Genomic DNA, 13,786 nt, shown 5'->3' with positions numbered 1-13,786 from the left:
AGTGGTGGAGGGGGAGGAGCGTCTGGTTCTGTACATTAGTTGGAAGCTCTCTATGCCATCTAGTGGGCGGTCCTCACTCTCCGCTACTATTTGCTGGGATGGGCATTCACCCTCTGTTAGGACAATGCCCTGCTCCAATGGCTCCACCGCATGAAGGATGCCAATGCCAGGATCACCCATTAGTATCTGGCACTCCAGCCGTTTATGTTTGAGGTGGTCCATAGGCCGAGGGCGCAGATGGCTGTCGAGGACTTCCGCTCTAGAGGCAGGCTGCGCTGTTCCCCCGAACTGAGTTCGTCTGGGGAGAGAGGAAGCGGTAAGTGTTTTCACCTGAGATGAATTGCTGATAATTGTGATTTCTATGTTCACAGTGAGAAGCGGGGAGATAAAAGGCTGCCCAAAACCTCAGAGAGGGAAAAAGAGCTGAGCCTGCACGTGTGTGCAGTTCCTGCAGCCCGCAGTGTTGAGTGTGACATTTTCTTTAAGTTGTGAAAATAAAATTCCTTTTGAGTTGGATTCATTGCCTCCCACTTCCACCTTTCCCTCCTCCACGAATGAACCCTGTTACAAGGACATTTCAAGGAGATTAACATAAAGGTAATCTTATTCTCATATAACAAGAACATGGAATGCCCACAGACCATTCAGGGCAAGTATGAAACATATTGCAGCAAAAATGGCAAGAAAATCCATTCTGAATTGTTGATGTGCTTTAGGCAACTCTTGTGAGACAGGTGTGCAGGTTTTTATCAGTACACCAGGTAACAAATATTTGTTTAAAAGTTACCAGGCTGCCACAATGAGCCCCTTGGAAAAGCTAGTCTAAAACATTTTGATTATATTTGCCAAAGCTTGCAAAGTTTATGGCATGGAATCTTTGAAAGATATTAAAGATGTTTTGATAGGAGTTCAAGTTCAGATATCAAGTTCAAATAATTATTATTATTTTTTTTTTTTTTTTTTTAAATGCATAACTATTTTTTGTTTCGCCAGCCAGCTGAACAAAATTAAGATGAACATTGTTGGTGCCAGATGGGCTGGTTTGAGTATTTCTGTAACTGCTGATCTCCTGGGATTTTCACACATAACAGTCTCTAGAATTTCCACCGAGTGGTGCCAAAAACAAAAACATCCAGTGAGTGGCAGTTCTGTGGACAGAAATGCCTTGTTGATGAGAGTGGTCAACAGAGAATGGCTAGACTGGTTTGAAAAAGTCTATGGTAACTCAGATAATTATAATTGCATTTATTTATCAGATATTATACATTTGCATTTATACAGTGAAATTCTTTTTTTCACATATTCCAGCTAAGCTGGGGTCAGAGTGCAGGGTCAGCCATGATATGGTGCCCCTGGAGCAGATAGGTTCAAGGGCCTTGTTCAAGGGCCCAACAGTGGCATCTTGGAAGTGCTGGGGCATGAACCCCCAACCTTCTGATCAGTAACCCAGAGCCTTAACTGCTGAGCCACCACTGCCCCCCATAAATGCTTTGTACAATTGTGGTGAGAAGAATAGCATCTCAGAATGCTATTCTGAGATGAGGGTTGGTGCTGTTTTGTCAGCACGAGGGGGAGCTACACAATATTAGGCAGGTGCTTTTAATGTAGTGGCTGATCGGTGTATATTACTAACAAAGCATTAGTCTTGTCTTACATTTCAGATTAAAATAAAAAACCTTACAGTGAAAAGTTCAACCTCCTGGTCCTCTCGCTCTTTTTATTCCAAAGTCTTTGTGAAAGTTCATTAGTGCCAAGCCTGTGAGGCTTGATGTGACTGGCCTAACGACAGGTCCAACCTAGGCACACAATTCTTTGAACAAAGCTCTTGACATTCGGAAATGTTTAACCCAAAGTGGGTCCTCACAATCCACCAGAACAGCTTTGAGTGCGGGTGCTCCCAGGTATGCGCAGGCTGGTGGCGTGTGGGCATAGCAGCCCATTTCAGCCCTCTTTATATCAGATATTACACTTATTATGTGGCGTCTCCTAGCAGCATTTAATAAAACAAGGTATAATTGCTCCAGTCCTGCAAATAAAGTCATTCAGCTGCTCCATCATGACAAGGCGGGCTCCCTCAAGATAACGTAATGGATAGATCAATATACTGGATGGAAACGGGCAAGGATTTCTATTTTCCTTATTTGCATTTTGTCTCATTTTTACAAAATGCAAACCGTTTCAATGGAAACCCAGATATTGTTAAGCGAGAGGCTGTCACAAAACGTCTTTATACACTGTATATATATACATATATTGAAATTACATTAATGTCCCATATATCTTCCAATAACAGGGTGGACACGTTGACAAAAGAAAGGAAAACATGAATAAAACAAAAGAGTTACACACTTCAAACAACTCAAAATTATTTTGCTGAATGGCTGATGTCCACCTCCAGTGTGATGTCATTTCATAAGATATAACTTCAATTAAAGGTCATAGTATCGTGACATAACAGAGCGGACAATAAATCAAGGGACACAGAGAGAATGTAATACTAAACTCTTAATTATATGTGGAAAAAGATAAATGTAATGATTTATTTTTGCCAAAGATATTCTGGGGGACATGAGGAAATAACACAGTGCAATAGTTGAGAATGAATTGAATTATTTACATTATAAATTGTCTTCATTATTTTTACTAAGCCTATCAAAACTGTAATCTTTCAATCATCTCTACTGGAAAATCCATAAATGGGAGTGGAAAGGGTAAATAAGGAAAGAGTGATCATTTCTTTGTTGAAAGTGCATCAGGATCTCCGGTATACTGCATAATTATTTAAGAAAAGTACACTTGTAAATATTAAAATGGTAAACTCTCTTATCAGGATATGTAAAGCTTAAATATGCTTAAATATTGTTAATATTACTATTCATTAGTCGGCATGCTCATGTGATCATATGTTGATTTAAAGTCTTTTCCTCAATGTTAACACACTATGAAGTATCAGGTGGAGTTTATCTGTTGTTTAAAAACGCAAGATCAGTTCTGAAGCGTCACACAATCTTCACTGAAACTAAAGGCAACGATCTGAAAAACCTGGTAAGTTTTTACTGCAACACTATACTCAAACTTTCTTCTTCAAGTACCTCTGTACTTTGTCTTTAACATTCACTGTGTGTGCAGTATACAGCATGAGTGCAGACATATTACCTTTACTGCTTATTTATTTCCAGGTTTATCATGGCAATGCTGAGAAATCTTCTGCTTCTTTTCTTTATATTCTTCCTGCAGAATGCAGCAGGTAACATTTATGTACCACTGCAAAAACTCAATGTCATTCAAGTTGGAATGTTAAAACAATCAGAATTTTGCCAAAAATGTAACGAGTTGTTTAGTAATGGAGATGGATAACAGAAAACTTACAATATTAATCAATATAATGATGTTGTAATAAATGAAGGTCTGACAGTGTGTGAAATCCATATATTTGCAGTGCACATATACACAAAAATATACATAAATAAAATACATAATAAAGTGTTGTTAGTTGTGCATATTGTAAGACACTAAAGTTTATATACTGTGCAGCTGAGAGGTGCCCCTTTGGATGGAAACCTTTTGGAGTACAATGCTACAAATACTTCTCTCAGAATGTTAACTGGCCAACAGCAGAGGTAACGTTAGTTAAAGTTTGTTTTTTTATTCTTTTTTTAATGAAAATATCAATTTTCTCTCTTACAATCATGTCACTATACTTACATTTCTGCTAAATTATTTTTATGTAAGTATCGCGACTGGTAAAACAAAAACTAGAGGCACTACAAAAACATTGAATTTTATTCACTTTCACACAAATCACAAGTAAAAGGGCAGATTATCAGTTCACAAACACTTCCTTTTCACCTTGTTCCTCACACAATGCATTTCAGCACATCTAAATACTTTTACTATAGTGCATGACTTGTAAGGCGATGCATTTTAACATTACATTACATAACCAACTACATCTCTATTAATGAACTGTTGCACTTACGATGCGAAGATACGAGTCCTGAAGAGCACGTGAGATGACTACTTGAAGCACTACAAAATGAGGTGGTTGCTTCAGAAATTGTGCTTTCATCTCACTTTTGCTTTTAATGATGCTATCGGTTAGGTTTAGGTTTAAGGTTTAGGGAAGGGTGGTAGAGAATTAACCTTAAAAACCTCATCTGTTTGGGAGACTATTTAATTGTTGCCATTTCACCTCGAAACTGCCGCGAAACGTGTAATGAACCACTTAATATCTTTTTGCACAAATGTTGCTACGGTTAAGTAATTTTCATGAGATCAGGCTAGAAAATAAATAATGCAGGAAACTAATAATGAGCAAATATTGACCAAAACAAATTGTGAATCTTTCAGAAAACCTGTCAAACCGTTGATGGAAATCTGGCATCTGTGCAGAGCAAAATGGACAATGACTTTCTACTGAGTCTAGTGCCTGGATCCTCACGTGCTTGGATTGGCGGTCATGATGGTGAACAAGTAAGTCATTCTAATTTTAAAATGACGATGAAACAGCAGTCACGTTGTGAAGTGACTTAAATGCTTTAAACATGCGGATAAGCAATAATGCAATGACTGGATGGAGAAAAGCAGTGCAGTTTTACTGTTTTCACTCATTAGGATGGTCAATGGATGTGGACTGATGGGTCTGTCTTTCAATTCACCTACTGGGGCTCTACAGAACCGAACAATTACAAAAATGTTCCTGAGAGCTGCTTGGAGATCAGCCGGAACAGTAAGAAAGCAATCTGGGTTCTTGAATCTTTCAATATTTCTTTATGATCCTGGTGTGTTAGTTTCACATTCAACTGTAATATAAATTAAATGAAATTTGTACTGTTTTGTACTGTGACTTATAAATGGCTATGCCCTATTTTAATTCAGACACAACTATTATGGTCATAAGTGTATTTTATGTCCATTCAGGTGAACGCCGTTGGAACGATGAGCTGTGTTCAACTTTAATGGGCTTTCTTTGTGCTCAAAGACTTTGAGATCATTTGTTACTGCATACATTTCAATATTGTTGCTGTATCTGCAGAAATAAGAATAATAAGAATAATTCTGTAACTTTACCTTGAAGACTGTATATCTTATATAAAAAAAATTAAAAAAAAATCTCTGAAAGACTCTTAAAATCATTAAAAGCATTGAAAAACAAATCTTGTGCTGTGTGGAGTTAAATTCAAAGTTACAGAAAACGTAAATATACTGTATATATATATATATATATATATATATATATATATATATATATTTTTTTTTTATTTATTTATTTTTTTTCAAAAGTTACGACTTTTGGTCATTTCCGCCACACCAAACAAATTTTGCCCTAAATTTCTTTTCAGAAATTAGTGCACTTGTTAATCCAGTTTACAAATGTGCCAGTGAAGAGCATGCTTGAGATGAAAAATGAGAACCAAATAAATTCAAAGTAAATATCACTTGTGAATATTTTTATTGGCTGTCATTTACAATCAAGCTGCAGTTTTGTCAAAATAACCTCTTGAGACCCAGTCATTCACTGCTGTCTTTTGTAGAGGACATTTTGTTTTTTATATATATTTCTCAAAGACCCTCCTTGCCACCATTGTACATCTTAGGGTATCTTAAAGTAGACACAATGGGCTTTTCAGAGATACCAAATGTTTTGGGATTTCTCCTTGGTCTTTAAAAATATTTGACATCACAATTTAGCACATTTAATGTATGGGGACATATGTCCTGTTTTTTTGTTTGTTTGTTTTTTTTTTGGATCAGAAATAGAGTTTAAAAATTGGCTAAAAATCTCAGGAATTTGGCTTTGTCTTCATATTAATGTACTCTCTACGGTTCACTGAGTTCACTGGTTTCTATAGTCCTGGAGGGCATTAAAGGGATAGTTTACCCAAAAATGAAAATTCTCTCATCATTTACTCACCCTCATGCTGTCCCCGATGTGTTTGATTTTCTTTCATCTGTTGAACATAAACAATGATTTTTAGGAGAATATTACAGCTCTGTAGGTCTTAACAATGCAAGTGAATGGGTACAAAAATGTTGATGCTCCAAAAGCACATAAAGGCTGCATAACAGTAATCCATACGACTCCAGTGGTTAAATCTATGTCTTCAGAAGTGATATGATAGGTGCGAGTGTGAAACAGATCAATATTTAAGTCCTTTTTTACTATCAGTCTCAACTTTCACTTTCACATTATTCTTCTTTTGTTTTTGGTGATTCGCATTCTCCATGCATATCGTCACCTACTGGGCAGGAAGGAGAATTTATCATAAAAAAGGACTTAAATATTGATCTGTCATATGGACCACCTAACAACGAGTAGGCTTTTGACCCATAACTTTTCAGTCTACTGAGGTGATGCCACAGCACTGTTGAGTAAATTGTGATTATTATTTTATAAATTGTTTTACATGTATAGAGATGCTCTCTAAACACGCACGGAGCAACCAAAGCAAACAAAAATGTAGCTTCCGACACGACTGGATATTTGCTCACCATATTTTGCACTGTACATTTACTTTGCTGCTAAACGTGAAAATATGAATGCATTTAAATACAACTTATGCTATTAAACTTTGTGAAAATACTGTGTGTCACACTGTACCCATGTTAGTTTTAAATGCTCTTCCCAGATGCAGGACCAGTTAACTGGTTTGTCCCGTAATAATATCAATTGTCTTTTGCTGCTGTTAGTGGTGCCTTTTTTACTCCTGTCAAACCTTTTCAATTTACATTTCTAAGTAGGTAAAACATATACTGTACGATTCCCTATCTGTCACTCACTCGACATTGTGTCGATGTAGTGACACTAGGGGTCACTCTTGGGAGCCCGAGACACCTCTAGTCTTTGATAAAAGGCCAATGCCACTCCCCCGGACATACGGCGCATTTCAGCGGCTTCTCCCTCCTCTGCACTGGTGCACTGCAGAGAACGCCCCTGGGTGCTTTGGCAGAAAACAAGAGAGTATGTTTTCTGAAAGAGCTTTTTTCCTCTAAAAGAGTATATATTTCTCTAAAAGAGCAGCACACACGGAACATCTTTTTAAAGATGCCTTTCCGATTGTGTGTTATTCCTGGTTGCAGTTGTTATTTCTCAACTTCGGATGGTCATGATTGCTGTCTTTCGTGTCTGCGCGCGACCCACACGGAAGCAGCGTTTGTGGATGGTTCATGTTCTCATTGCGAGAACATGACCATGACAACATTGCAGTCACGTCTTGCTTTCGTAAGAAAGCAAGCCACCCCAGCAGCTCCCCGCCTTGGTCCTTCTACCTACGGGTATGAGGCCAGGGCGGCTAGCACTGGGGGCGATTGGGGACCCCAATGGGATCGCCTCCGCCGGGTATCCCCCCGCGGACCTCCCATTCCCCAGCACGCTCGTCTGCCCCAATTGGGCTTCCGGATGAGTTCGCTGGCTCGTCTCACAGCGAGTCTGGCTTCTTGTTGGGAGCCCGCGAAGATGATGAGCTCTCGAGTGCGGCATCGGAGAGCGGGCTTGTCCAGTCGGATGCAGAAGCCTCAGCTGGGCTTCCACCCTCGGGGACGTTTGCCCAGTCACAGGCCGATGCCGAAATGATGTACATGCTTTCCCGGGCGGCCGCGAGTGTCGGGTTAGAGTGGAACCCTCCGCTCTCCCCTGAACCCTCGCGGCTTGATGATTGGTTCCTGGGCTCGTGGCACCAATCAAAGCAGCCACGCCCTGCTCCAGTGCCATTCTTCCCGGAAGTGCACGAGGAGCTGACAAAATCATGGGAGGCACCTTTTACTGCCCGGCCCCGATTCCGCAGTTCCCCCACTCTCACTACCCTCGATGGCGGGGCGGCCAGGGGCTATACGGCGATTCCCCCGGTGGATAAGGCGCTCGCGGATGAGGCACCTATGCCCGCAGAGCGCCGCCACCTGGCGCGGATGCCCTAAGCTCCCGTCCAAGCCCTGTAGGCTCACGTTGTCGCCTGATGGCTAAAGCCTACAGTGCTGCTGGACAAGCCGCCTCTGCCCTGCACGCCATGGCACTCCTGCAGGTCTACCAAGCCAAGGCATTGAAAGAACTGCACGAGGGTAGTTCCACCACAGATCTGATGCAGAAACTGCGCTTTGCGACCGACCTCGCTCTCCGAGTGATGAAGGTCATGGCGCGGTCTCTCGGGCTGACGATGGCCACACTAGTGGTCCAGGAGCGCCACATTTGGCGCAACCTGGTCGAGTTGGGTGAGGCCGACAAGACATGGTTTCTTGCTGCCCCCATTTCCCAGGCTGGCCTATTCGGCGACACCGTCGAGGACTTTGCCCAGCAGTTCTCGGCGGTGAAGCAGCAGACGGAGGCAATCTGACACATCCTGCCCCGGCACGACTCAAGATCCCACACTCTGTCTGCTCATCGCCAAGGGTGCCCCCTGCGGTGACTGCACCGGCTCCGCCGCAGCCCGCCCCTTCGGCCTGGCCCCGGCGTGGAGCCCACCGCAGGAAGCAGACACCACCCGTCTCACAGTCGGCGCCAAAGAACCCACGGAGGTCATCAAAGTGCCCCTGCGATGAGCGATCCAGGGACGAAGGTACCCACTCACCTGGAGCTGGTAAGAAGACCACTCCATCCCCCGGTGGAGGGCCGGGCGGAAAATCTTTTGTTGCCTTTTTGTTTGATTTCGCCGCATGCCCAAGTGGCTGTGGTACCCAACAGTTCAACAAAAGAGCGGTTTCCTTCCTCCCTGGGTCACATACCCAGTGTGCACGGTCATCATCACGACTACCGTCCACGGGTTTTATCTTGCAGGATTGGCGCCCCAGCGGTGGTCTTTCTGCCCCTGAGCGCCCAGCTGTGGCACACAGCCACCACCGATGTGGCAGTCTCCATGGGTTACGAGGACAGGCCTCTTCCTCCCCCATCCCAGGCTGTTCCGGGGGTGGTCACAAGGAGCCAGGTAAGTGCTTCAATGTCCCTAGACTCAGCACGGCCACGACGTGGTGTGGCACCTCGAGCTCCACCCCGCCATGAGGCCCTACCTGCCGGTACATCTGACGACGTTGTCCCCTTGGTCCACCTTGCGCGGAACTTGGACAAGTGGCTTGCGCTTTCCAATCCGTCATGATGGCTGATCCGGACCGTCCGACTTAGCTACACGATTCAGTGCACCAGGCACCCGCCCAGGTTCAGCGGTATTCACTTCACCTTGGTCAAGAACGAAAACGCTGCTACCTTGCGCTCGGAGATCGCTACTCTCCTACGGAAGGACGCGATAGAACCTGTCCCTCCAGCTGAGATGAAGAAGTGGTTTTACAGCCCCTACTTCATCGTACCAAAAAAAGGTGGTGGGTTGCGGCCAATCTTGGACCTGCGAGTACTGAACCGGGCTTTACACAGACTCCCGTTCAAGATGCTGACACAAAAACACATTCTGGTGAGCATCCGGCATCAAGATTGGTTCGCGGCGGTAGACCTGAAGGACGCGTACTTCCACGTCTTGATCCTTCATCGACACAGACCCTTCCTGTGGTTTGCATTCGAGGGTCAGGCGTATCAGTACAAAGTCCTCCCTTTCGGCCTGTCCCTGTCTCCTCGCGTCTTCACGAAGTTCGCAGAGGCTGCCCTTGCCCCATTAAGGGAGGTGGGCATTTGCATTCTCAACTACCTCGACGACTGGCTAATACTAGCTCACTCTCGAGACATGTTGTGCGCACACAGGGACCTGGTGCTCTCACGCCTCAGCTGACTAAGGCTTCGGGTCAACTGGGGAAAGAGCATGCTCCTCCCGGTTCAGAGCATCTCTTTTCTCGGTTTGGAGTTGGACTCAGTCTCATTGATGCTGTGCCTTACGAACAAGCGTGCCCAGTCGGTGCTGGCCTGTTTGAAGGCATTCAAACAGAAAACAGCGGTTCCACTGAAACTTTTTCAGAGGCTCCTGGGGCATATGGCATCCTCGGCAGTGGCCACCCCGCTCAGGTTGATGCATATGAGGCCACTTCAGCACTGGCTCCAGACTCAAGTCCCGAGATGGGCATGGCGCAACGGGACACATCGCGTGGTCATCACGCCAGTCTGTCACCATCTTTTCAGCCCTTGGACCGACCTCTCGTTTCTACGGGCAGGTGTTCCTCTAGAACTGATCTCCAGGCATGTCGTGGTCACGACAGATGCCTCCAAAATGGGCTGGGGTGCTGTTTGCAATGGGCACTCAGCCGCCGGCCTGTGGACAGGCCCGCGACTGCATTGGCACATCAACTGCCTCGAGTTGTTGGCAATTCTGCTCGCCCTGCGGAGGTTTCAGCCATTGATCAAGGGCAAGCACATGTTAGTTCGGACAGACATCACGGCAACGGTAGCATATGTCAACCGCCAAGGCGGTCTGCGCTCTCATTGTATGTCACAACTCGCCCGCCGTCTCTTCCTCTGGAGTCAGCAGCACTTCAAGTCTCTGCGAGCCACTCACATCCCGGGCAACCTCAACACTACAGTGGACGTGCTGTCATGGCAGGTTACCCTCAGGGGAGAGTGGAGTCTCCACCCTCAAGTGGTCCAGCTGATTTGGAGTCGATTCGGACAGGCACAGGTGGACCTGTTCACCTCCCAAGAATCCTCCCAATGCCCGCTCTGGTACACCCTCACCGAGGCTCCCCATGGCATAGATGCGCTGGCACACAGCTGCCCCCTGGCCTATGCAAATATGCGTTTCCCCCAGTGAACCTACTTCCACAGACCCTGTGCAAAGTCAGGGAGGACAAGGAGCAGGTCGTCCTGGTAGCACCCTACTGGCCCACCCAGACGTGGTTCTCAGACCTCATGCTCCCCCCCCGGCAAATTCCACTGAGGAATGACCATCTTTATCAGGGACGGGGCACCATCTGGCACCTGCGACCAGACCTCTGGAATCTCCATATCTGGCCGCTAAGCGGTCTACCATCTGCGGTGGTAGACATGATCACTCAGGCTAGGGCCCCCTCTATGAGGTGCCTGTATGCCTTGAAGTGGCATCTGTTTGCTAAGTGGTATTCTTCCCAACAGGAAGACCCCCAGAGATGCGGAGTTGGATCAGTGCTTTCCTTCCTGCAGGAGAGGTTGGAAGGGAGGCTGTCCTCTTCCACCTTGAAGGTGTACGTTGCCGCCATAGCAGCACACCACGACGCAGTCGACGGTAAGTCCTTAGGGAAGCACGACCTGATCATCAGGTTCCTAAGAGGTGCCATGAGGCTGAATCCCTCCAGACCGCGCCTCGTTCCCTCATGGGACCTCTCTGTAGTTCTTCAGGGTCTACAGAGAGCCCCCTTTGAGCCTTTGCAGTCAGCCGAGCTTAAGGCACTCTCCTTGAAGACTGCCCTCCTGACTGCGCTGAATTCCATCAAGAGGGTAGGAGAACTGCAAGCGTTCTCTGTCAGCGAAATGTGCCTGGAGTTCGGTCCGGGTTACTCTCACATGATCCTGAGACCCCGACTGGGCTATGTGCCCAAGGTTCCCACCACCCCTTTTAGGGACCAGGTGGAGAACCTGCAAGCACTGCCCCAGGAGGAGGCAGACCCAGCCCTGTCGTTGCTGTGTCCGGTGCGCGCTTTATGCATCTATTTGGATCGCATGCAGAGCTTTAGAATCTCTGAGCAGCTCTTTGTCTGCTTTGGTGCACAGCAGAAAGGAAGTGCTGTCTTCAAGCAGAGGATCGCCCACTGGCTCATTGAAACCATAACTATGGCATATCATGCCCAGGACATGCCGCCCCCGGTAGGGCTACGAGCCCATTCTTCCAGGGGTGTAGTGGCTTCCTGGGCCCTGGCCAGGGGTGCCTCTCTAACAGACATTTGCAGAGCAGCGGGCTGGGCAACACCCAACACCTTTGCAAGGTTCTACAACCTCTGGGTGGAACCGATTTCGTCCCAGGTAGTGGCACACAATACAAGCGGATAAGCCCGGGATAGCCAGCCGGGTTTATCACTTGCACATAGCACCTTCCACCTCTTTTTGAGCTGAAGACGTGCGCCATTAATTCCCTATAGTGTTCACAAGTTTTGTTCCCTGGTTGACTTCCTCCGAGCCCTGTGGCAGTCGAGTTTTCGGAGAGACTCGCTGACGGCCCAGTACACATACTAACTAAGAGTCCTGTTCTGGGGTAGGTGCTCCACATGTGGCGGTTCCCTGTAAGGCTAACCCCATGTGATATATATCTTCCGCTAATTCATTTCCCTGTTGGCAAATTGCGTCTTCCTTGGGCAGAGCCCCTCTGCCCCAGTCTCCATGTTTGTAGTAACTCCTCCCCTATTGGGTAGGATCTACCTTGAAGACTCTCCACATGGTTGGAAAGACCATGTGACGTATTCTTCCACTTAAATACCCCCCCCCTCTTTGGGCGAGGTGTGGTCTCCGCGGTGTCTTCCCCTTGGGAGGGACACCCCCCAACTAGACCTGGCGGCCCAATCGGATAATCCCCCTTTTTTTTAGGGAGTGAAAAAAGAGAAGGGGAAAAGAGGCCATGACTGGGTTAAGCCTGTCTCTATCTCTTGGGTAGTCAACTTGTCCCCAAAGGGCCGTTCGACACTCATAACTATGTTGGGGGAAGTTACGTGTCAACCTGGTGTGCTGGCTATGAGGCACACAGTTGTCTGCCCACCACACACCGCCAGTTCACGTAACACAGTTCAGCCAATTGTGGCGTTTCTTATAGGGACCCCTAGTGTCACTACATCGACACAATATCGGGTGAGTGACAGATAGGGTACGTCATGGTTACTTGCATAACCTCCGTCCCCTGTTGGAGGGAACAAGACGTTGTGTCCCTCCTGCCACAACGCCGAACTACCCACTGAAATGGCCGGACCTTATATCGGCTCCTCAGCATAAAACCTGAATGAGTGGTTGCATACCAGCTCCTTTTATACCCGTATGTCCGGGGGAGTGGCATGCAAATACCACTCGCCAATTTTCATTGGCCTTTTATCAAAGACCAGAGGTGTCTTGGGCTCCCAAGAGTGACCCCTAGTGTTACTACATCGACACAACGTCTCGTTCCCTCCATCAGGGAACGGAGGTTATGCAAGTAACCATGACGTTCTTAGGCTACAATGTCTAATATCGTATTATAAAGCCTATGTATTTTATTAATTCGAGTTGTTAAAAAAGTATTACCCATTTTACTAGGAGGGTCATTCCTACAATTCGGTGAAATTTCAGCTTGAAAACTTTTGAAAAATATTATTTTTATGTTTCATCATTAACCCTTTCATACGTATTGTTACATATCTGTGACGGTTAAAGCTGAATGTAACCCTGGGAAATCATTTAAATATGTTTATTTTTGTTAAATAAATGTTACAATGTATATTGTTTTAATTAGTTATTTGTTGTTGTGTTGAAAATGTCTTTCATTTAGTGTTTGTGTGTTTTATGTTTAATGTAGTGTCAATAGTGTGAACTTACCTGTGTTAGAAGTCCAATAAGTGATTTGGGTTGAAGTGCAAGGGGAGGAGTAGAGGTAGACGAGAGGAGATGGGAGACAAGTGTAGAGTGCATGGGGAGCAGTTGTCTCCATGTTTAATTTTTATAGCGTGAAAAACGTTATTTTGTGTTCATTTCTGTGTATGTAAGTAGTTAGGCTGTCTGTAGAGCCGAGGAGCGCGGGGCCGGGCTGGAATGAGACACACCTGGTCCCCAATCTGTCTGATGGGGTGCGCGAGGGATAAAGGCGGCCAGGGACGACAGTTCGAGAGAGAGAGAATTGCAGACAGCGGTACTGTGTGTTTTTAGTTGTGTGTTTTGGTTGTGTTTTTTGGTTAATTGTTATTTAAGTTGTCAAGCCGGTTCTCGCCTCCTCCT

The 13,786-nt window shown here is 45.7% G+C and overlaps 1 protein-coding gene across 1 annotated transcript; it reads left to right on the top strand.

Moving 5' to 3' along the window:
• The first annotated feature begins 2,756 nt into the window (after positions 1-2,756).
• Positions 2,757-5,150, top strand: LOC127438209 (ladderlectin-like). Its single transcript, XM_051693619.1, has 7 exons — positions 2,757-2,813; positions 2,948-3,045; positions 3,180-3,247; positions 3,535-3,620; positions 4,351-4,473; positions 4,615-4,729; positions 4,921-5,150. The coding sequence occupies exons 3-7, from the start codon at positions 3,187-3,189 to the stop codon at positions 4,986-4,988; spliced, it is 453 nt and encodes a 150-aa protein (XP_051549579.1). The 5' UTR covers positions 2,757-2,813; positions 2,948-3,045; positions 3,180-3,186; the 3' UTR covers positions 4,989-5,150.
• Positions 5,151-13,786: the final 8,636 nt, after the last annotated feature.

The sequence above is a fragment of the Myxocyprinus asiaticus genome, chromosome 49 (genome assembly GCF_019703515.2).
Source record: "Myxocyprinus asiaticus isolate MX2 ecotype Aquarium Trade chromosome 49, UBuf_Myxa_2, whole genome shotgun sequence".
Classification (NCBI taxonomy): Eukaryota; Metazoa; Chordata; class Actinopteri; order Cypriniformes; family Catostomidae; genus Myxocyprinus; species Myxocyprinus asiaticus.
The sequence above is the reverse complement of the archived record's forward strand: the minus strand, read 5'-3'. Positions and strand labels throughout refer to the sequence as shown.